Source organism: Carassius carassius, chromosome 7 (genome assembly GCF_963082965.1).
Source record: "Carassius carassius chromosome 7, fCarCar2.1, whole genome shotgun sequence".
In the NCBI taxonomy this organism is placed as follows: Eukaryota; Metazoa; Chordata; class Actinopteri; order Cypriniformes; family Cyprinidae; genus Carassius; species Carassius carassius.
The window spans coordinates 29,863,414-29,889,190 of record NC_081761.1 but is presented as its reverse complement, the minus strand read 5'-3'; the positions used below and the strand labels follow the sequence as shown (position 1 = coordinate 29,889,190).

General features: G+C 38.3%; 1 protein-coding gene across 2 annotated transcripts in view; it reads left to right on the top strand.

The window, feature by feature from the left end:
- The window catches only part of fbxo41 (F-box protein 41), a 53,264-nt gene that overhangs the window by 12,840 nt on the left and 14,647 nt on the right, over positions 1-25,777 (top strand). For both annotated transcript variants that reach the window (XM_059554478.1, XM_059554479.1), the window contains exons 2-4: positions 3,394-4,381; positions 14,683-14,890; positions 22,240-22,313. In XM_059554478.1, coding sequence (XP_059410461.1) covers positions 3,663-4,381; positions 14,683-14,890; positions 22,240-22,313 — 1,001 coding nt within the window. In that variant the 5' untranslated portion in view covers positions 3,394-3,662. The remainder of the gene's footprint in view (positions 1-3,393; positions 4,382-14,682; positions 14,891-22,239; positions 22,314-25,777) is intronic.

Genomic DNA, 25,777 nt, shown 5'->3' with positions numbered 1-25,777 from the left:
GGGAAAGAGTCCGTGTTTTGTACCCAGTGGGAGAGAAACGCCACTTTAGTCACCCATCGTGATTTGATCAGCCAAGGACAGCAGATGTGGTCTTGGTTTTGACATGATTGTTTAAGCATGTTGTCAGATTTGTTTTCCTTCTTTCACTTTTTCTGCATTGAGAGATAGTCCAGCCATCCTAACTCAATGTCACCCTTTCTGAAATCACACTCCATTTATTACCTCAGACTAAGGGCTTCTTGCACTGGTCACATACAGTACATAGTAACAGCGTAAACCAGCCTAAGGTGGTCTAACCTGGTTTAAGCAGGCTTAGTATGTCTCTGACAAGTCTTAAACCATCATCTCAGACACTGATAGTCTTGAGCAATGACAACCAGATTTGTGATTTATTGTGATTTGATGCTTAAGAAAACTTTTATTTTTATTATCAATATTGAAAATACCTGTGGTGCTTAACATTTTTGTAACAATGTAAAAGCCTTTACCATCACTTTTTAAAAATGAAATGCATCCTTGCTTGCCACATTAAATGTATTAATTTATTTAGAGCTTACAGATTCCAAACTTTGCAATGGTAGGATGATGTATTTGCATGAATTAATGTTTAATATTTATTTTTTAAATTGATATTTTTTTTGTTGTATAATTAAAAAATATATATATTTTGTGATTAAATACATTTTGTGATATCTGTCACATATATCAAATATATTTTGTGATCTAATATATTGTGTGATATCTGTCAGTTGATTGACTTAAAAAAAACTAATAAAGAAAACAAATTATGTTCAGAAAACAAATAGGAAATAAACTTCCAGAGCCAAGACTGCTGGACAATTTAGCGTTTGCTGTTCTACTCTGTAATATTGCTTGTTAAATGCACTGTGCATGACCTACTATGGCAGATTATTTGATTCAGTATCTTGGATTAATTTTGGGGAATTGTGCTCGTCTAATCCCCAGCTGAATGAAAATGACTGGCCCTTTCAATGTAGTCTCAGCCTGAAATTCATCCCAGGATCAAGTGTGCAGGATAAATACTCATCATTTCAGTTTCAGTGTTCGCAATACTGTAGGAATGAAAAGGGTTGGAATTGGACCAGTATTAAAGACTGAAGAACACTAATGGGGATTCATTACACCTTCTTGATGACCTCTTTGGAAATAGTTATATGAACTATCAAGCCATCTGACTTACTACCAATAATTTCACACAATAGGAGCCTTATTTGTAATGTTGTTAAGCTTCTAAGAGACTGTTCCTTGAACTATTCCCAAACATTACATTGAGTAATTGCCTTGTAGTGTGGCATATTGAAAGATATACTTACTTGACAGATGCCTGGACATAATATGTTCATTTCTATTAGTGCATAGAAATGCATACAGTATTCAGCAAAAACAGCTCCATGCAAGTCCATTCTCAGTTTCTTAGAGGTTGAAGCCACTCTGAGAGATTAGTCGACTTGAAATCTATTGCTTTAAATTGTCTCATGGTTGTTTTACTCCATGCGCTGTTCATTTTACTATACACTAAACCAAGTGGAAATTATCCAAAAAATTAAAAAAAATTAAAAACCAAGAGTAGGGTTTGTAAGATTTGATAAAAGGAAATATTTTCAGTTAGTGCAGATTTCAGGAACAGGGGTTTATATTTAACCCATGGTTTTATTCAGCATATTGCATTGCACAATTATAAATGTATGCCTCCAGTGAGCTGATATCAGCTTTTCTTCACATCCTGTGCTCACTGAGTTTGCTAAGCATCTGAATCTGAAAACTTTATTAGCTACAAGTTAACATATACAAGAAATCTGACATTTCTGTGACAGATTTCAGTACTTGCAAAATCAAACTGAAACTGGGACGCACTGTACTGGTTGTCATATTGGTATTGGTCAATAGATGTGTTTTTAATTTCATCTGTATTGTTACAATAAGTAAAATAGACCTGTATATTTAAAGTGATAAATTATAGCAGTCTTTCAGACTTTACAATTTTCCATAACAATGCATTTTCAAGCAATAAATTCTATTAACTATACATGGATTTCTCGGCGACGTCATCACTGCTTGCGCACGCAACCAAGAGGAAAAAGAACCGCGCTCTTCATACTGGAGTAAATGGTTTAGGTGGTGTCGTTGTCGCTAGTCAAAATGCCAAGGAGTTGTTGCGTTGTCAATTGTACCAACCGAGCCAGTGCTGGGTGTCTGATGTTCAACGTGCCACAGTATGTCCGGATTTTGATTCGTAAACAGTTGGACGTTTTACATAATGTTATATTATTAATATATAAATATGAAACACAAACAAACAGATCCAACTCTGAAATTGCAATTCATTATTGAGTCAACAAGAAATTACAAACAATGCGAAATCTACGTAAATTACAATGTTCTTTTACTGAACTCGGCATAACAGATAGCGGTTTCCTGCCTCCTGGATGCGCACGCATCCGGTATTGTTTGTATACAAGAAACCCGTGTATAATAATAGCAATAAACACAATGCAGTATAATCTTATAAAGCAATATATGCTAAATTTAAAATGTAAAAAATAGTCTTACATTTCTTCATTTAACAGCTGCTGATGCATTTCAATTAGTAAAAATGTTCCACTGTTCATTTGTATCTCTGTCCAGCAGGGTGATTTTTATGTCTTTACATAGAAGCTAATAGACGTGATGAGCAAGCTTTAAAGGGGTCATATGACGAGATTTCATATTTTCCTTTCTCTTTTGAGTGTTACAGTTCAAGCTGTGCTTAGGTAAATTCAGTAAAGTCGCAAAGATTAAAGTCTTAAACCAAAATAAATATTTTTTCTAAAACTTAATAATCAACCACACCTTTCTAAAATGCCTCATTCAAATACGTATCTACGTCACTTTGTTGGAAGATTTGCATAACACCATCTAAATGTTTATGCAAAGAAAGAAGTCATAACATTTATTCTCGCTGTAGTATTGTTGCCGCCACCACAATGTCGTGGAGATGCTGCATGTTTCCAAATATGTTAAGGGGCGTAACATTTCTGTCATTCGGCCAATTACAACACACTGGATAGCTGGCCAATTAGAGCACACCGTGCTTTTTGGAACGATAAGCTTTGTAAAAATCACCATGTTTCAGAGAGGCGGGGCAGAGAGGAGCAATATTAATGTATGGTATGTGGAAAATAATGTGTATCTTGAGTCTTAAACTGCATAAATACATTGCATTACACCAAATAATGTCATTTTCAGCATCATCATATACCCCCTTGAAAATATTTCAAGATATTGAAAATGGTATTAAAAAGTAATAAATCCAAAGTGCTGGAATCTGAAGATACCCTTAACTGCAAGCTTTAATATTTGTTCATTGTGTGTGTCTTTTCTCTCTTTTACTAGGACAAAAGTGTTGGACTGTGAGAAAAAATGATTAAGTGCCAGGAATAGGCCTAACAGCAGTCAGGACCTTATTGAAGGACTAAATCAAGAACTTGTGACTCAGAGGGAGCATGTGTGATGATCTGCTATTCCTTGCTCAGCCTGCAGCAAACCCAGCGTGTCTGAGATGAGTGGTCCTCTGTGGTGCCCAGCCACTGTCCCTGCCTGCTCTTGGCAGTGCTTGGTGGTGTGAGCAGACTGCTCCATCCTGGCATCCACGGGAGCGTGGAATGGCCTCTTTGGACCTGCCGTACCGTTGTCCTCGCTGTGGGGAACACAAACGCTTTCGGAGTCTGTCGTCTCTACGCGCCCATCTGGAGTACAACCACACCTATGAGACCCTGTATGTGTTGTCCAAGTCCAACAGCGTATGTGATGCCGCTGCGCTGCTCCCCCTAGTGGCCGACGGAGCCCTCACCGCCGAATCTCGTTTTCCTTACCGCGAACTGCCCTGCTCTGGAGAAGAGCTTGGGCTTACGCCTTCATCTACCGCTTGCTACCTGCCCAATGTGGAGTTTCCTCTGGGCGAGATCCTGGTGAAGACAGCTATGAGCTCCGGTGACACCTTCTCTTCCACAGGGAACAATGCCGTGGCAGTGGCTGCTAACGTGGCCGCTAGTGCGGTGGAGGCGGCTTATGAAGAGGGTCTGGCTCGGTTGAAAGCTCGAGCATTTGAGAGACTCGAGCTAGACGAGAGGCTTGAGAAGTTGTCGGAGGAGGTGGAGCAGAAGATCGCAGCACGTGTTGGCCGTCTGCAGGCGGAGCTGGAGAGGAAAAGCTTGGAGCTGGAAAAGGCAAAGGTGGAGAGTGAGAGGCTCAGTCAGGAGAAGCAAGACCTGGAGGACAAGGCCACAGAGCTTTCACGGCAAGTGGATGTGTCTGTGGAGATGCTGGCCAGCCTTAAGCAGGATCTGGTTAACAAGGAGCAGGAGCTCTCACACAAACAACAGTAAGTTACAGGCATCCCACCTTGTTTCATGACCAACCCCTTAAAACGAGGAAAAAGTGCCTTTGATTAAAGAAATAATGAGAAATGTTCTTGACTGCATGGACCTTGCTGTTTTTGCTCAAATGCTTGATTCACTCTAGGGCTCTCCAACAGAAGTTTCTTTGTTGGAGCAGACAGGGCTTTAACAAAAGAAAAAATGCTAGATTAGTTTTCAACAGCTCCACGGGTTAGCCTCATTTAGACAAGGCAATTGAGCAAGACAGGCAACAAACCAGCAACTGTAGCATCTCTGTCTCCTGTCATATTTAATCTAATTAATTAGTCAGTGTCATTGGTCACCAAAACTGTTTTGTTACCAACATTCTGCAAAATATCTTTTGTGTTCTACAGAAGAAAGTTGTCCAGGTTTTTGACAACATGAGGGTGAGTTAATAGCATAGACAGTAAAAGAAATGGACACAGCGACCCCATTGAAACTCAATTGAGACAAGTGAAGCCCAGTTTTAGCTATTTTTAGCACTTCCGTTTCTGACGCGCAGACTCAAACTAAGCTTGATGACGTCAGCAACCTGTCTGCCAGATGTAAATCTTCTAAGTGGCTGTGCGTGCAAACTGCCTTCGTTAATCTTGCAGAGACGGCGAGCTTGAGCGGGGAGTTCTTTGGCGTGAGTGAGCAGGAGTAAGTATTCTGATTAATTATTTTATATAGTATTTTAAAATGTAACGCCAGTACGCCATATTAAGTTAATTGCCTGCGAGCTTCTCCTCCTGTCTGTACGGTAATGCGACAGAGAGTCGAGTGGTTATGACGCAACCGTTAGCCTATTTTTTACAAAAACTGTTTCTACGGGGCCATAATGTAACATAGAAGGCAATGGAGCCCTTTATACATTGTCGTGTATCTTTAGAAATAAATAATGGACAAATGGAGTGTTTAAACGCCTCAGATATAAAGTTATTCGCTGTCAAAATGACGCCAAAATGAATGGGAGGTCAATGGGATGCTAACGGAAGTGAAGTTCTGCTACAATTTGGCAGCACCCGGCCGACTTCAACTTCCGGTCGGCTTCCTTGCCGCCTGGTTAATAGTGGCACAATTTTCATTCTTGGATCCCTTATTTCTTTAATGTTGTTTTCAGGAGATCTGTGCTTCTGTGATCTGCAGATGTTTTTACTGCCTCTTATAAGATGATGAACTACCCTACACCCTAAAGGCCATTGCCTCTAATCGGCGGTTCTTTAACCAGTCCGCTCTGTGGTTATAATGGCACCAACTACCAAGCTTTATTACTCTGTAGCAGCTTAGTCTCAAATACGTGTTCATGTTATCATGGCAAGATTTCTCTGTCATAATGAAGTGAAAAATGGAGTCCATCAGATAACTTGTATTCAGTTGATATTATGAGCTCAACTTTGATTGCTAAGCAGTGTGAAGGCATGGATTATTCCTTTTCAGTTCCAAATAATGGTTACAGAGTGTTCAATTTCATTACATCTGATTTCCATTTTGACCAAAAACCAGAAAATTATTTTTTTTTTTTTTTTAAGATATCATAGAGTATTAAAGTATAAAATTCATTGAGTGTAAATGGTATTTTAGTTGTCAAGATCGAATAGGGAAAAATAAAGTGGAAAAATACTCTAAAATGATACTTTCCTTTATATAAAGCCCCAGGTTAAAGCCATTCAAGAAATTTTTCACATAAAATTTCACCTCTCCCAAAATGATTTTATTTCATATGCTGGATATAGAGGTCCAAAAGAGAGGTGCAATTGAGCTTTTGGAGTGGTCTGAGTTTAGAGACTAGTATGCTGTGGTATATTCTCAGCAGGACTTCATCTGAAATATACACCCTCTGTGATTGATTTGTAGCTGCCTGTGGATTAGAGCTTTCTTGAGAAACCGGTCACGCACTGCTGGCAGGTAGAAAGAAAGAGGCCTAATTTCTTTTCTCTGTCTCTCATCTTTCTGCTTTTTGACCCTCAAAACCCTTCCTCTGTTCTCTCTCTTTTTTCTCCCTCTCACTGTCACCTCAATCTTGTTAGCATCTCATATCCCAGCTGATCTCTGTTTCTCCTCTGAAGACTGATTTGTGTCACAATGTCCTATTCAGCTATTTGAAATGTGAATGGATAGATCCAATGTCCATGGCTGCCATTATTATGCAAACTTAGGTTTGTAAATCATGATTAATTAATCTGTCTTGCAATTAAAATGCCTCTGTGATTCCATAGTATCCATCTTGAAGAGGGCAGAAGTGTGAATGACAGATTGATATACTATATGTGTGTTTAGTATTCTGTTCATAAGAGGTCCATATAATAACCTCTCTGTATTTGCATACAAATCTCTGCTAATGTTCTCTTTCAGCTGTCTCTGTCTTTCTCTGTGACCTATCCTGTCATACCGATGTTGAAATTTACAGGACAGGCACAGTTTGAGGACATGAGCTTGTTGGCATTGCCTAGAAGAGTGATGCATTGAAAATCCTGGAAGCTCACTGAAAATTTTTGTTCTTAAATTCAAAATCCGCTTTGTACAGTTTATACCATGTAAAAACAAAAATCTTATATGAGTGACTGATAGCATGTACACCTCTATAGTGTGAACTAAAGCAATTGAGTTACACTAATTATCTGCAATACGTCCAAGCATTCCAAGACCCCATTTTTGCCCTTGTCTAATTGCATCTTATTAACCACTCTTGTTTCTTCTGTTTCTTGCATCTAATTATCATTTATATTGTCTGGAGACTGTGTTGCTTACAGTCTTACATAATCATTTACTATTCTTAATACAGTAGGTTGCTGATTAGCTTTCTGCTGCTATTTTTATGTGCACTTGAAATAAGTTATTTCTGCATTAGTGCAGATGAATGTTAAATGTCAGATGTACGTTTCCTATTTCGAGGCAACGTGTTTGTTTCTCATTGGTCCATGTCTGATGCCCTGCATTGGATTCATCAGTATGTATTGGCTTATCGCAAAATGTTTACAAACTCAAAATCATTAAATACAGACTTTTCTGAATTGCACTTCATAAATTGTAGAGAATTTGTTTCAGCTGAGAAAATTCATTAATAAATGCAGATAAAATGCAGATGTAGTTTTGCACATCCCTTGTGACAGTCATTCAGTTTTAACTGATATATTGCATACTCTGTACTATATCATACATTTTTTTAAATCTAGTATGCAACATATAGAAAAACAATGATCGAATGCTTTATATTTTTACATCTTATTTCATTCTGTATTGCACAACTAATATTTCAGAACATCTTGTATTAGTCATCTAACCTATGTGAATGGAATATCATTCTTTCAATATGAATCAAATGACTTATTCAATTTAAGTAAAAATGTTCCCTGTGCACTGTTCATACAATCTTTGTTGTAGCAGTAAAAAGCATTATTGTTTAAAGACATATCTGACAGCCAACCAGTATTTATTCCCATGGAAACCAGTGTGGAAAACAGTCTGTAGTTTTTGAAAGATCAAGGTTTCTTTTTAAAAAATAAAACAATTCTTCTTTTTTAGACTTGTCTGAATACACACTGAATTCATTACGCCAGCTGCAGCGGTGTCTTGTGAGGTTGAGCAGCACCATCATAGAATCCAGTGTCCCAGAAACTAAAGTGATTTTATTGCAGCAGTTGGGTTCCTAAAGTAAAAGTTCCTCCATAGAGCAATTGATTTTGAACAATAACTTGGAGACCTTTGAAGACAGACCTTTAGGCCTTTGAGGTTTTTAATCAATGTTATATGCTTTTGTTGAAGCCATCGGCCAACATTATTAAATACTCATGTTGAACAGCAAAATTCTTGATGAAGAACTACATTACTCATGATTATGCAAAATAAATAAGAGAATCCCGAAAAAAAAGCTAACTGTACAAAGCACTGTGTCTTGTAGCTTTGTGTTTTTCTCTTAATTTTACATTTTTTATTTTATTGCTTTTTGAACCCATTTGGATTTAGAAATAGTGATGCATGACGTCAGATTTAACCAGACATACTTATTTGGTGCTTGATTAAAAAAATAAAATTAATACGAAAACACGTTTCATCACAATAAGATTTATGCCAGATGCCTAAATACTCAGAAATGCAACTGGTTAGACCCTAGCACTACCTGATTATTCTGTTTTTACTGTCATATCTTAATGTAAATGTTATAAACATCTGTTCTATGGTATTACCACTGCTATAAATGCATAACTGATTTTTTATCATCTATGGGGGGGGGGGGGGGGTGTAGCATCATACCTGAGCAGTTTTAATCCATTGCTTTTAGATAAGGAGTATGTGGATGTAAGCACACAGTTTGAAAAGTAAGCACTCTGTCAGTCTGTCTGTACACTGTGTTCTCTGCGCTACAATCAGACTGAGTTCTGTCAAACATTCCAGTTCAAACCTTAAGATATTAAATTGTTATTTGTTCTTGTACTTGTGAATGTGTAAGTTTGTGCTCATTAGTTAAGGTTAAGTTTATTAGCTGACACAAGCTAGAGCACTATGCTTCTCCCAGCATGCTTTGCTTGTAGCATATTGGAATTTAGATATCAGCTTTTTGGGCTGGCGGTCTTATCTTTATTCTTGTTTCCCAGTGAAGAAGCTTCAGTCAGCTCCAGGACTGTAAGCTAGACTGGGAGAGTGGGAGAAATACTGGAATACATCATGCTGCTTCAGCCACTTAATTGTCCGTGCTTTCTTCTACTGTTTAATTGTGTTCACTTTAAACCTATACAAATTGATTGCGCCAATCAGTCAGCATTTGGACTTCTTGAAAGACACTGCTTTCTGTGATCGGCCTCAAAAATCCTAATCGGAGCACCCCTAGTCTCCAACAAATGGCAAACACGAATCATTAAATTCCAGTTCAGATCAGATCAGAAATTTTGCACATGCATATAACTATTGGGGCAGTATATAAAATCTTAAAAATAAAGGTGCTTCATAAGGATTTTCACACTGATGCCATTCTGGTTTCACAAAAAGTAAATGTTCAGTAAATGTTTTTTAAAGAACCATTTGTTTCTTACCTTTTTATAACCTGAAGAACCTTCTTTCACCACAAAGAACCTTTTGTGAAACAGAAAGGTTATTCAGATGTTAAAGGTGCTTTATGGAACCATTTAAACAAAAGTGTCTTTGGCATCGTGAAGCACCTTTATTTTTAAGAGTGTATCAAACCACTTGTTGCTAAAAATTGCTATCATTTATTGTAAAGTTTGCATACACCCCTGCACAGAGTCATCATTACTTTTTGTTTTTATTTATTTTTATTTTTTTTCAGAGATAAAGACTATTTTAGTAAAAATGCATATATTTGCATATAGGCCTGCTTTTATTGAGACAGTCTCAATGCGAATAGACATGGACTTAAATCCACAAAACTTCATTTTGTTTCCCTAGGGTCTTTAATACAAACACACACTGATCCCCTGTGCTATTCTCCCTTGAGAGGCCCTGCACATTGTGGGTAGATAAACAGATTTATCAAGCTGACCAACAAAATTAGGTGCCAGCTCTTTAATCACTGAAAAGTCACTACTGCGGTTCAAGATACATTGAGGGGCTGAAGTAGACGTATGTATATGGATGTGCGCGTGGTATAGCACGCAGTGAACACATGCTGATCTGCCCTGCCTCCACATTACTGGGCCTGTAATTAGTCTTGTTTACACTGTTGATTGACTGTCATGCTCTCTGTTGTTAGTAAACAAAAACACTGCTGACCTTTACTACAGTAAGAACACTGCAGTCGAGTGAAAAGAGAGCAGTCATTCAAGAACTAATTACTCAAGATACAGAAAAAGCTGCAGTATGCACCCCCCCCCCCCAATAAAAATAAATAAATAAATAAATTGCTTTAATGTTCTTTTCTTTGCAGTAACAATGAATAGGGCATGATAGCACATAAGTACATCATAAAAGTGATCTGTATGTCTTCATTTCAAGCACAGTTATTTCAGTATTCTTAATATATTATTACTCGTTGCCCTATAGAGGACTGCTTTTGTTATTTATTAACATTTTGAACTAGCTTTTATTTTTATGTTTTCAGGTTATAATTTTAAGTTTAGTTTCAATTTGATGTGCTTTAAAAAAAAAAAATTCTATATAGCTTAATTTTAGTTTTAGTACTTCAACTCATTCCAGTTCCAGTTAGTTGCAGAGACATTTCTTTTTACGTTTACATCTTACATTTATATTTAATTTTATTTTATTTCAGCTTCATTTCAGGTACCAAAAACGATTATTTAAAAAATAGTTTTAGCCTTAAGCTTTGTAATAGTTTTAGTTTTATCAATAACACCACACATTCCAAGTCTGTTTAGTTCTGTTTAGCATAAAGCATTACATCCTGTATTAATCAATCCTTACAACCATGCAGATATCCAAAACAATAAAACACCTTTTCTTCATTAGATATTCTTGTCCCCTGATTTCACTACTGATCAGTGACGTAAGTCTTGAATTGGTGATGATAAATTACTGCACAAGAAGGGAAACATACTGGAAATAATAATACCAACATGATATGAAAAGACAGCAGTATTGCATGATAATTTAATAGAGCCTGATCTTTATCATAGTTATCTACTTAGAGGATCTTTTGTGATTACACAATTACATAAATGCCACTGAGATCCCATTTACGCACATTAATTTTCCTAGTTTATAAAATGCTGCTTTTAATTCATGTGGATAATTAAAGCCTCTTCCTTGAGTAAAGGAACTGCTGTATATTCACTATGGCTTATGACCTTATTTGCAACCTTTTGTAACGACTGGGTGAAGAAGTCGTGGCCTGGTGGTTAGAGAATCGGACTTGTGGGGTTGTGGGTTCGAGTCCCGGGCCGGCAGGAATTGTGGGTGGGGGGAGTGCATGTACAGTTCTCTCACCACCCTCAATACCACGACTGAGGTGCCCTTGAGCAAGGCACCGAACCCCCAACTGCTCCCCGGCGCCGCAGCATAAAAAATGGCTGCCCACTGCTCCGGGTGTGTGTTCACAGTGTGTGTGTGTGTGTTCACTGCTCTGTGTGTGTGCACTTTGGATGGGTTAAATGCAGAGCACAAATTCTGAGTATGGGTCACCATACTTGCCCGAATGTCACTTCACTTCATTTAATGAAGACAATGATACAAGACAATACTGATACACAAATGACGCTGGGAGGAATGCACAGTCCAAGATGGTGGTGATGAGAGACGAAGGCAGAGGTGAGTTGGCAGCAGGAGAGGGTGACAAAGGAACTGCGGGGAAGCGAGCCGAAGGTAAGTGGTGTTGCTTGGTGGTGGGTTGCGTAGAGTGGACGGGGTTCCGGGGAGACATCCAATGCAGAAACACACAAGAAAGCAAAGCATAGGTTACAAACATGAAACAACGCTCTCACAAGACGCTAGACAAACCAATATATAGGGATGAGTAATGAGTGACAGCTGTTGCTGATGACAATTAACGGAGACGCCCACAAACTAATCAGTGTTGACGCGTAACACACAGACTTCACCCACAAAGTGCAAAACCCAGAGATCACGGTTTACCAACCGTGACAGTACCCCTCTAAGAATAAGGGATATTATATTAGCGTACGGAAATGACAGTACCCCACTCCAATAAGGGAGTGATCCAGTATGTCCCTAGCAGGTACCCAACTCCTCTCCTCCGGACCGTAACCCTCCCAGTCCACCAAGTACTGGAATCCTCGTCCCCTCCGTTTCGAGTCCAGAATAAGATTAACCAAAAACAGATGCTCCCTGTAACCTCTCAAAAGCTGAAGACATCAACGGTAACGGATAGGTGTTCTTTATCGTGATGTTGTTCAGCTCTCGGTAGTCAATACAAGGTCGCAGAGAACCATCCTTCTTACCCACAAAAAAGAATCCCACCCCCGCTGGAGAAGAGGAAGGGCAGATGAACCTTGATGCCAAGGAATCAGAAATGTATTTCTCCATGGCCTCCCTCTCCGGAATAGAAAGAGAGTAAAGCTTGCCTTTAGGCGGAGACTTACCTGGCACTAAATCTATGGCACAGTCATAGGGACGATGCGGAGGAAGAGAAGCAGCACGGGACTTACTGAACACCTCCTTCAGGTCCAAGTACTCTGCGGGCACGTTTGATAACACCATGGTCTCTTTCTGAAAGACAGAAACAGGCACAACAGGACAAGCAGAAACCAGACAAGACTGCTGACAACTTTCACTCCACAAGGTGACTGTGTTGGAACCCCAATCCACTCGTGGATTATGTTTGATTGACCAGGGGTGACCTAAAACAATGGGAGCGACAGGGGAGTCCATGAGAAAAAAGGATATGGTTTCACTGTGGTTGCGTGAGGTGAGCAGAGTTACGGGTTCAGTGTAGTGGGTGACGTGTGGCAGTTCCTGGCCATTGAGTGCGGTGACATGGATGGGATGAGACACAGGAAGGACAGGAAGGTTCAAGTGACATGCAAGGAGAGAGTCAATGAAATTACCTTCGGCCCCAGAGTTCAGAAGGACATGACAGTCATGAGTGTGGTTCTCCCACCGCAGTTTCACCGGAAGGAGAGTTGAAGATGTGGTTGAGGACTTCCTGGCAGAGATCCCACCCGATAGTAGCCTCAAACTTACTACCGGGCTGGCTCTTTTACCGGGCATGAATGGATGGAATGCTCCGAGCCACCGCAATATAAACATAGAACTTGGGACCTCCGCCGCTCTCTCTCCCTCCGAGAAATCCGAGCTCTACCCACCTGCATGGGTTCGTGATCGTAGACGGGACCGACCATGTTTTCTCGACTCAAGCGGCCCCTTTCCGGAGAGACGTAATGGCGTGTAGGACTGACTTGTCTACCCAGGCGGTTAATCCGAGCGTCCACCCGGAGTGCCAGGTCGATTAGGCCATTGAGCGTTGGGGGCAGCTCGAGGAGGTAGATCTCCTTCTGAACACAGTCGGAGTAGCTCTCTGGCTCCGGAAGTCGCGGCTCTGGCCGGAAGTGGTCCTGGGAGGTCTCCCGGGGGACGGGCGGTGCAGGCGGTGCGGTGGGCGCAGTGGGAGAGGTGAGCTGATGGATCTGCTGGGTGAGCTCGGACACCTGTGTCACCAGCGCTTGGATCACGCGTCCGGTGTTCACGATGCTCTCCTGCTGCTGATCCATGCGGTTGACGCTGTGACGAATGAATTCAGACAGTGAAGTGGTGCTCGCTGTTTACATGTTGGGTGAGAGCATTCTGTAACGACTGGGTGAAGGAGTGGCAGGAAGCAAGTGCGAGATTAATGAAATTTAATGAAGACAATGATACAAGACAATACTGATACACAAATGACGCTGGGAGGAATGCACAGTCCAAGATGGTGGTGATGAGAGACGAATCCGGAAGGCGGAGGTGAGTTGGCAGCAGGAGAGGGTGACACAGGAACTGCGGGGAAGCGATCCGAAGGTAAGTGGTGTTGCTTGGTGGTGGGTTGCGTAGAGTGGACGGGGTTCCGGGGAGACACGGACATCCAACGCAGAAACACACAAGAAAGCAAAGCATAGGTCACAAACATGAAACAACGCTCTCACAAACACAAGACGCTAGACAAACCAACATATAGGGATGAGTAATGAGTGACAGCTGTTTGCTGATGACAATTAACGGAGATGCCCACAAACTAATCAGTGTTGACGCATAACACACAGACTTCACCCACAAAGTGCAAAACCCAGAGATCACGGTTTACCAACCGTGACACCTTTGTTGATGAAATACTCAAGATGTCAGTATCTCAAAATATAATTTTGTTAGCGTACGGAAATGAAAAGTCCAACTGTGTGAGAATCTACTATAAGTGTGAGAGGAGCCTAGAATAGCTGAGGTGATGGTGTCGACAGAGGAGCAAGCCAGTGTTTACAGAGACCTTTCCTACGCAGAGATAACAGTTGTCGTGCTTTCATTGGCTGTACGCACTCTCCAGGGATTTGCAGAATGCTAAACAAGTATGAGAAAAGAGGCAACTGGGAGGGAGAAAGTGGTTTCAGATGCCCTTTTCCCATTTGATATTTGCATGTTCATGTTTAATTTCTCTAAAAGAAAATGCTGTTGGTAGCGAGCGATGCATCAGGTCATCTATATGCCACCATATCTTTAGAGTTACATGTGCTTATGTAATTATTGCTTTAATACTTATTGCTCTTTAAACAACTCAAAACTCATCACAAAATTGATCAAGAGCAACTGACAATCTACCACCACTGAGACGACTCAATCCTTTCACAGTAATCCCCATTTATTTCTCCTTCTCGTTCCTTTCCTCCTCACTCAGAGAGGTGGCCCAGATTGACCAGTTTCTGCAGGAAACGGCTGCACGTGAAGCCAATGCTAAAGTGCGTCTTCAGCAGTTCATCGAGGAGCTGCTGGACCGGGCCGACCGTGCTGAGAAACAGCTCCAGATCATCAGCAGCTGTGCCACCACCCCCAATGGCAGCCTGGGACACTGCAGTCTGCAGGGATCCAAACCTAATGGACGACAGGTACAGTGACCGAGCGAAAGAGATGAAGGAGATAAAATAAACTGGCGTGATGTGCTAAAACAAATCTGAGTTTAAACCTGTCTTTGTAGTCGGTTATGCAACTTAAATTAAAAATACATCGAAATTTCAGTATCTACATGGGATAAAGCATTCAGGATTCTCTTTAACTTATCACTTGCAAAGTGAGGATTTCATGGTCTTATATAACAGATATACACATAGGTATAATTAAATTGTTATAATGTTTACTTTGTTTCTGTATCCCATTTTAAGGAATCATATAATAGGTGCCAAAAAGGTAGACAACTATCATTATATAGCTGTGACGTTTTCACATTTTACCATAAACAAATGGCATTTTTCAAAATGAACATTATGAGAATTGTTTAATGTATGAATACCAAGTTTGAAGAAGTATGAATTTGAGTCAAACTTTTGTCATTTGCATATTTTCAGAGAGCACTCAGGTATAGACTAACATTAAAAAGTTTGTAGTAAGTGTTTGTTTAAAAGAAAAATAAATAAATAAATGCTTTTATTCAGCAAGAATAAAATGCATTTAATTGATTAAAAGTGACAGTAAAGAGTTTTTATTTTTAGAATTTTCTATTCACCGAAGAATCCTAAAAAAGCATCAGTTTCCACAGAAGCATTAGGCAGCAATAACTGTTTTCAACAGTTATAATAGTAATGTTTCTTCTGCATCAATTAAGCATATTAGAATGAATTCTGAAGGATCATGTGACACTGAAGACTAAATTAATGGCTGCTTCAGCATTATTCACATTAATTTTTTTACAATGGTACTCTTTTAGTATGCTTCTGATCAAAAAACTGTACTCTGCTCTAGTTTGCTCACCACAACTTTGGTGAACAAAATAGTTATTTCAAAATATTAAAAAATCGTACGTATCCCAAACTTTTGAATAGTCCTGTTTACATGTAGAAAGATTTAGTTACCTAACCAAATAGTAATGCAACAAGCCAAATATATTTGATTATTAGCATTTCCTGATAAGTACGTAGACTGTGTGGACGTGTAAAAAGATGGCTTTATAATATGAGTTAATGTAGTGAAATATGTCTTTGTTCTATGAGCACATCAACATATATAACAGATTGAGGGCAGGCAGTGGAAATTGACTGAAAGTGCTTTGTTAAGGTTGCAGTTCTGTCTGCAATTTTCTGTGAGATAAATAAATCTTAATGCAGAATTCAGGAAGTGTTTCATACCTCATTTCAATGAACCTCCAGAGAACTTTTACAATGTTAAAAGATTGTCTCGTTTTCTTAGATCTTGAGGGTGTTAAACTGTGGTTGGTTAATGATTGGTTTCATAACTGACTCCAGTGAGTGTACAGTAAATGCATTTGGACCACTAAGAAATTATTGGTCTGTTATTGAGGAAGAAAAATAAATTTAAAGGGTTAATTCACCCCAAAATTTAAATAAGCCCATAAATAACTCACCTTGAAGTCATCCTAGGTATACATGACTTTCTTCTTTCATACGAATCCAGTTATTTTAAAAATTGTCTTTGATCTTTCAAGCTGTTTGATGCCACTCAGCGGGTCTTGCACTGCATCGGTCCATGAGAAGTTTAATAAAAAGTGCATCCATTAAAAAAAAAGGTCTCACATGGCTCCGGGGGTTGAACAAAGGCCTTCTGTAGTGAATCGATGTGTTTTTGTAAGAAAATATCCAGATTTAAAACGTAATAATCACTTTAATCTAGCTTGCACTCACTCTTCAGGGGGAAATAAATATGAGGTCAGAGTTGCGCATGCGCCAGTGAGTCTTGTGAAAAGCAACATTTGTTAACAGGAGCAAAGGAAGCAAAGTTTCCTTACTTTAAGGCTGCTTTTAGATATGCTGCATCTGTGCTGTGTAGTTATGCATGGTATTATTGTTTTAATCTTGTAGTTCTGTAAAGCACTTTGGTCAGTCAGTGGCTGCTATAAAATGTGCTATATAAATAAAATGAACTTGAACTTGAACTCGAACAAAGTTTCCTTACTTTAGCGAAGGAAAACCAGTCTACTCTTGGCTTATATCGAAATCCTCCGACATTCTTCTTTACAAATTATTGTTTTGTACTTCTAATTAGTAACCGTTGTTTTGTTTTGATCTCTCCGCTGCTTTTCCGTGTGCATCACTTCTGAGCAGTGAAATCACTTTCGTAAAAGTGATTATTATGTTTTGAATATGGATATTTTTCTTACAAAAACGCATCAATTCACTACAGAAGGCCTTTGTTTACCCCCCGGAGCCACCTGAGACACTTTTTTTTAATGGATGAGCTTTTTATTAAACTGCTCAAGGACCGGTGCAGTGCAAGACCCGATGAGAGGCATCAAACAGCTTGAAAGATCAAAGACAATTTTTTAAATAACTCCAACTGACTACAAAAGAAGAAAGTCAAATATACCTAGGATGACTTCAGGGTGAATGATTTATGTCTTCATTTTTTTTTTTTTTTTTTTGGGTGAACTATCCCTTTAAGTCCTTTTAAATAATAGTGAAGAAAGTGTAGAAATTATTAAAGTTCTTATGCGGTTTAATCACACTGCCGTTTTAGGCTTCTTGTTGACAGCGGATGGGACATTCAGGCAGCACCCTATCAACCCTCTGACATCATTGGGGACCCCCTTCGTCACCATGGAAACAGCAATCTTCATTTGTCATTTACTCATATAGTGTGTTGCACACAGCACTGTTGACTCAGTTTGAGTTCTCACACAGCCTGTGTTCCCAAATGCCAGCCACGGCCTTCCAGTCTCCTACTATCTGGACAGGAAGTGCACTCAGTGATGTCAGAAGAAGGGCAGAGTGTTTCAGGAGCATGCATGCTGTGATTCAGGACTTTTGGCCTAAATAACAGCACAGGCAGAAAGTAAGAAAGAAAGAAAACGATGGAGGTGCAGAATTACTGTTGTTGTCTCAAGCATTTTCCACAATTCTGGCCAGTCTTTTACGCTGTGCACCACTGGTGAGATCGATGGTGCTGCTGCTTCTCATTCTGCCCCATTTCTGCAGGCACTAAGCCCAGTGTGTGTTTGTGAATGTGTTTATGCCCTGTCAGCACTATGGCACCTTTCTTGGCCCATATTTTCTCGGTTGTATCACCTTGCCAGCTAAAGCAGTTATTTAAAGGCACAGGTTTCCTATTTCCTGTATGAGATTGCTAAGTTTAATACTTACACCTGACAAATAAAATTAATTAGTAGTTGACTGATATGGTATTTCTCTGGGATAAAACCTTTTTTTTTTTTACACTACCTGAAGTACTATATTCAGGATTTACAGGGAGATCAGTGTAGGCCGGGCTTTTTTTTCTTATAATAGAAAAAAAAAAGTAATAAAAAAATAATAATATTCCCCTCCATATGTCGCAAAACAGGTCTTAAAGGGTTAGTTCACCCAGATAGCAAAATAATGTAATTAATAACTTACCCTCATGTTGTTCCAAACCAGTGAGACCTCTGTTTATCTTTGGAACACAGTTTAAGATATTTTAGATTTAGTCCGAGAGCTCTCAGTCCCTCCATTGAAGCTGTGTGTACGGTATACTGTTCATGTCCAGAAAGTTAAGAAAAACATCATCAAAGTAGTCCATGTGACATCAGATGGTCAGTTAGAATTTTTTGAAGCATCGAAAATACATTTAGGTCCAAAAATAGCAAAAACGACGACTTTATTCAGCATTGTCTTCTCTTCCGTGTCTGTTGTGTGAGAGAGTTCAAAACAAAGCAGTCTGGATATCCGGTTCGCAAACGAATCATTCAGTTCACCAAATCGAACTGAATAATTTTAAACGGTTCGCATCTCTAATACGCATTAATCCACAAATGACTTAAGCTGTTAACTTTTTTAATGTGGCAGACACTCCCTCTGAGTTCAAACAAACCAATATCCCGGAGTAATGCATGCACTCAAACAGTACACTGACTGAACTGCTGTGAAGAGAGAACTGAAGATGAACACCGAGTCAGTTTGTGCACGTATGACAGGATTTTTTGAAAAATTAATACAAGACGTAGTCAGCCAGACGATGAACATTATTAATATTATTAATAATTAAAAATTATTATATGATGCAGTCACGCTTGTAGCAATATTTGTTAGTTCTGTTTGTTGATTCAGGGTTAGCATCATCTGAGGTCCTCTGAGGGTCAGCATCATCTCTTCTCAGGTGTTCTGGATCCAGACCGGAGCTTGTGTAAATCCTAGTTACGCAAAACATAGAAACAAATAGAGACATCATTAGCATAGCTGCTGATCCAACAAAGTACAATTAATTAGTTTAACCCAAGCTAAAGAATAAGAATGCGCATTTGATCAGATGCAACTACACTCATAATTTAAGAGATACATTATTCGAAATGCTTGGTGAAAGAGATGCGTTTTTAATCTAGATTTAAACAGTGTTATCTTTCAACAGTGTTAAACAAAGTGTGCCTGAACCCCGAACATTGTCAGGAAGGCTATTCCAGAGTTTGGGAGCCAAATGTGAAAAGGCTCTACCTCCTTTAGTGGACTTTGCTATCCTAGGAACTACCAAAAGTCCAGCGTTTTGTGACCTTAGGGAGCGTGATGGATTGTAACGTGGTGGAAGGCTAGTTAGGTATGCAGCAGCTAAACCATTTAGGGCCTTATAGGTAAGTAATGATAATTTGTAACTGATACGGAACTTAATAGGTAGCCAGTGCAGAGACTGTAAAATTGGGGTAATATGATCATATTTTCTTGACCTCGTAAGGACTCTAGCTGCTGCATTTTGGACTACCTGTAGCTTGTTTATTGAAGAAGCAGGACAACCACCTAGCAGTGCATTACAATAGTCCAGTCTAGAGGTCACAAATGCATGCTTTTCTGCCTCAGAAACAGATAACATGTTTCGTAGCTTGGCAATGTTTCTAAGATGGAAGAATGCAGTTTTTGTAACATGGGAAATATGATTTTCAAAAGACAAGTTGCTGTCTAATATAACACCCAGATTTTTGACTGTAGAGGAAGTAACAGTACATCCGTCTAGTTGCAGATTGTAATCTACAAGATTCTGTGTAGTGGTTTTTGGTCCAATAATTAATATCTCTGTCTTATCCAAATTTAATTGGAGAAAATTATTGGTCATCCAATCTTTTAAATTTTTAACACTCTGTTAGCTTAGATAATTTAGATAATTTAATCTGGTCTCTTTGAGATATATAGCTGAGTATCATCATCATAACAGTGGAAGCTAATTCCATATTTTCTAATAATATTACCAAGGGGCAACATGTATATTGAAAATAGAAGGGGACCTAGGACGGATACTTGTGGCACTCCATATTTTACTGGTGATAAATGATATGACCCCCCTTTTAAATAAACAAAATGGTAGCGATCGGACAGGTAGGATCTAAACCATCTTAGAGCCTTCCCTTGAATACCTGTATAGTTTTGTAATCGATCTATAAGTATGTCATGATCTATGGTGTTGAACGCAGCACTAAGATCAAGTAAAACTAGAAATGAGAGGCAGCCTTGATCTGACGCAAGAAGCAGGTCATTTGTAATTTTAACAAGTGCAGTTTCTGTGCTATTGTGGGGCCTGAAACCTGACTGAAATTCTTCATACAGATCATTTTTGTGCAGGAAGGTGCTCAATTGAGCAGACACAACTTTTTCAAAAATTTTAGACATAAATGGAAGATTTGAAATAGGCCTATAATTTGCCAGTTCACTGGGATCTAGTTTTGGTTTCTTAATAAGAGGCTTTTATAACCGCCAGCTTGAATGGTTTTAGTGGGTACAGGATCTAATAAACATGTTGTTGGTTTAGATACAGTGATAAGTTTATTTAGCTCTTCCTGTCCTATATTTATAAAGCACTGCAGTTTATCTTTGGGTGTGATGGATGAAACTGAAGTGTTAGACACTGTACAGTACATTCGCTATTGTATTTCTAATGTTATTTATTTTATCAGTGAAGAAATTCATAAAGTCATTACTATTAAATGTTGGTGGAATATTTGAATCAGGTGGCGTCTGGTAATTTATTAATTTAGCCACTGTGCTAAATAAATACCTTGGATTGTTTTGGTTATTTTCAATGAGTTTGTGTATATGCTCTGCCCTAGCAGTTTTTTAGAGCCTGTCTATAGCTGGACATACTGTTTTTCCATGCAATTCTAAACACTTCCAAGTTAGTTTTTCTCCATTTGCGTTCAAGACTACGAGTTACTTTCTTGAGAGAGTGAGTATTACTGTTATACCATGGCACAGTACGTTTTTCTCTAACCTTTTTCAATTTGATGGGGGCAACAGCTTCTAATGTATTAGAGAAAATAGTGCCCATGTTGTCAGTCATTTTGTCTAATTCATGTGTATTTTGGGGTACAAATAGCAGTTGAGATATCTGTCTTTGGTGGCTGGAACAATAGTTCTGCCCAGACGGTAATGCTGAGACATATAGTTAATATCAGTGAATTAAGAATTTTATTTCAGCTAGATGCCAGTGGCATTTCTCATTATCATGTCTTGTAAATTAAAGCTAAAAAACCCTGAAACTAATAAAATAAAAAACTATTATTAAAATATATTATTAAAACTATCATTAAAACTATAGACATATTACAAAATAAAAATGGCAAAACAACAAAATTACTGCCACTTTAAAACTAAAGTGAAAACACTTTAAATGAAAAAATAAATAAAATCTAAATATTAACAAAAACAAATCAAAACACTGATGTAAATTTGCTAAAAATTTTTTTTTTTTCATAATATTTTAAAACTTGGAAAACATAAAGTAGTCATTATCCTTCACAAGGCTTTTTGTGTTAAAATGGCACAATCGATCAACTGAGCATGACTGTCAGGAAACAAATTTGATTTGGTGTGATTTTTTTCCCAATTATTTGAAGAGTAAGGTAAGCTAATTTTCATAAAAGCAGCTAAATGACAAATCAGTTGTTTGTAAGATAAGTAATCAGTCTTGTTGGCTGTGCTGTTATTTTGGACTGAAGGAGTTTTGAAACTGTCAGTGTTGACCCAGACATAACCTAGTCCTAAAGAAGGATGAATGGTGACAATAAAGCCTGTAAATGCTAATTTCATCAATAAAGTCCTGATGAAAATGTGACCTGTTTCTCCCATGTACCATATCTATCCAGTCTACATCATGTCTGAACAATTGAGATATGTCCTAGTTTCCTAATTCCTACCCAAACTGTCAATCTGCATTGATTCTGTTTGTATTTCCTTGATGATGTTGAGCTACTGTACAGTATCTCAGATGTGTTCAGTGAAATTTTGGAGAATCATTCTCTCACATTTTCCCTTGGTTCTCTTACTTTCCCTCATAGAGAAATTCCAGTATCTCTGGGGCATCAAGGGGAATGTACCAAGTGTCCGATCGACGTTCCTCCCCCAGCACTGCGTAAGTCTCAGAATAACCGAATTCTGCCTGCATGACTGTTTTCACATCAGTCGAATTTTCTTATAAGTAAATAATTATTTATTACAAATAATTATTATAATTTATTCAAATGCAAGTCAACTGCTAAAGGCACTTAGAACATACAGGCAAGACATAATGAATACCTGTGGCTCCTGGCGATATATTAAGGTCTTATGAAGTGAAACAACTGGTCTGTGCAAGAAACTGATAAAACAGATTGCAAATTAAACTACGCCTTTAAATTATTTGATGTATTATTTATGTATGTATTAATTGGTCTGCATTTTTAAAAAATGAGTCATTTAGATCAGGTTACCTAGAGAGAACAATTAATTGCTTCATAGTAGTGTTACTGTAGTCATAGGTGGAAATCCTGGGTGGGTCGGGGGAGGGGACAGAACCACTCATCTGAGGGTTGCCCCCCCTAAAAATATTATTAAAAACCACAATGCTTATTGTAAATACCTATGTTTTATACTGTGAAATGTGTTTTAAATTTTGAAACATTTTTGGTTCTCCCCCTCCCTTGCATCACAGTGCTTTGCTCCAAATGCCTGCTTTCTTCTTTTACATCACACATAGGCTACACACACACACGAGTCCGGTGAGAGAGAACAAAGTCAATAGTTGTGGAACTCCAGTCAAGCTGTCAGGGCTATTTTATTCACTTAAACATCGGATGAAGTGATTATTTTATCTTTAATACAGATTATGCCAATGTATTTTACTATGAGTCGACTATGTTTGCAATAATCACGTTACCTGCTTAAGGGAAAGGGTTGCCAGGTATTCTTAACAAATCCTGCCCAATTGCTACTCAAAACTAGCCCAAACTATTTGCGTTCTGAGGGGTTCCCCCAGGAAAAATTGTTTTCTGGGGGCTAAAATACACATTATTGGGGTCGTTTCAACCCACGGACATAAAAAACAACCCGCGGCAACAGTGATGAAGTAGCCCAATTTCACGGACTTGGCAACACTGTGACAGATAATGATGTCTACAACAGACACGAGCGCTCTCACGGCGTGACCACAACAGCTTTAAGTTGTCTAATCTGGCACGGTCTCATTGCTGCACTAATAGCACTAATGTATATATGTATACATATCTTTACAAGTACAATGTTAGCTGTATTATTTGTGTTCCCTTCAAAAATTGCTATTGAGAAATTGTTTATTGCCCCCCCCCCCCCCCCCCACCACCAGTTTTGGGTTGTTATTAATCACAGAATAAGAGTCATTTGTTTTGTTCCTGAATGATTTTTGGAACAAATCGGATAAATGACTGATTCAGTGACTCGCTCATAAAGAGACCAAATGTTTGCACTGTGAAAATATAGTTTTACTTCAAACTTACTCCTTAATTTTATCATTAAATTTTCCACCATACGTTTTGCAGCTATATCTCAAATATGGCAGAGCAGCATGTTTATGTCTTTTATCTGCTCTGACCGGTGGGTGTTTTGGAGTCAGCCTGGTGTGGATGTGTCTTGGGAAATCGCTAGATTGTTGCATTTGCCTCGGGGTTAAACCACTCTGTAATCTCTCAGCCATGCAGAAGATATACGGAAAGAGTCCTGTAGTGCGCACACACACAAACGCACTGCTGTGTGTGGCAAAACTAAAATGCCTAAAAGCACAAGGCCAAAAACAACCAATACACAAGGCTCTTGAAGGATAGTGGTGAACACTTCTTGTGTGTGTACTGAAAGCATGTTTGTGTACGGTCAGGTTTTGCCTACATAGTAGAGACCAAATGTCCAAATTTAATAAAACCTAAATTCTTGCCCGAATTCATGATAAAATGTAAATTTTAGTTTAAACTACAGCATTACTTTAAGTGAATTAATGTCTTAATGGAAATGTAAAAATACTGTTTTATAGCTAAATAAAACTGAACGTATTGGTGTGTACACCAGTTTTCAAGATTTAATATTTTTCTAGTGAAATTGTCTCAGTCTCCATCTGACAATGAGCATGACTACTTTGCATCACAAACAAATTACACTCGTTTTTATTTTTAGATCTTCATCTTCTTATGTGATTTCCCCATAACATACCCTTTGTAAGGGTGCTCTTTTAACAAGGTTCTGATCTGTGAGTGAGACATCACCCTCCATCTGTTTTGTGTGTGCGTCTGCGCATGGGCCATATCAAGCCATTTGGTGCTCTGATGGAGGGAAGGAGCAGCGTGGGTTTGCCTGGAATCTGCTGTCCCTAAATTGATATCATAAACTCGACAGGTCTTCCTCATGAATCAGACGAGAGAACTGAAATACTGCATATGATCACTGCTGTTCCTTCATTATGGCACAAATACCATCATTCATCTGAGTCAGTTATTAAGATGTTAATTAAACAAGTGGCATATATGCTGTTCTTTTAAGCTTTCTATTCATCAAGGAATTCTGAAAAACAAAAAAGTATAACAATTTCCACAAAAATTGTGGACAACTGTTTTCATGATTGATAATAATAAAAAATGTTTCTTGAGCAGCAAATCAGCATATTACTAGAATTATTTCTGAAGGATTGGGTGACAATGAAGACTGGAGGAATGATGCTGAAAATACAGCTTTGCCCTAACAGGAATACTTTACATTTAAAAATGTTAAAATAGAACATATTTTAAAATGGAATGTTTCACAATATAACTGCTGTATTATTATTTTTTTATTAATTTCAAAAACATTTAAAAAATGTTTTAAATGTTTGTGTACTGTATATATGCTTCATAAATATTTGGAAAATCTCAACAATGTTTTTATCAAATTAATTAAACATTTATTAAATCATTATATGCTGATTAATTAATAAATATATTAAAAAGTACAGAATGATCAATACATTCTACTATAATTAAATATATAGGTTAATCCCTATAGAAATTACAAAATGTGTTTTTATAAGTTGAATATATTGATTGTTTTATTTCATATGATTGAATATAAATCTGCATTATGGTCCAAAGCAGTCTTTTTTGCAAAAGAGTTTTTTAAAATCTGTCTGAGGGAAGCTTAGGGGACACACATCTTTAGACATTGCTTCCATTTTCTGCATCTCTATTTTTAGCTCCAAATGAAAAGCACAAATATGTAGTTCTTATATAAACAGAAACATCAAGAAACTATGCAATATGATAAAGAAACCACTCTCATCTTCAAAGATCTTCTGAAATTTCTTCCGTCTTTATTTTTGCTGTCAGTTTGCGTGAAACTTCTTTTTAGCCTTTGCGTATTATCTTACAAATAGCTTTTGATATCTCTGCCACAGCCAGCCATGCATTACACATTCCTACTGTGTAAGAAGTAATAATGTGTCCCAGCTTCATCTCTAGTGGGTCGTTTGCTCTTCAGTCCACAGTAAAATAGAAAAGTCTGTCATTGCAGTCAGTTGCCTGCAGCAGAGCCTACAGTCACTAGTGACTGCAGTAGCAAAGTATC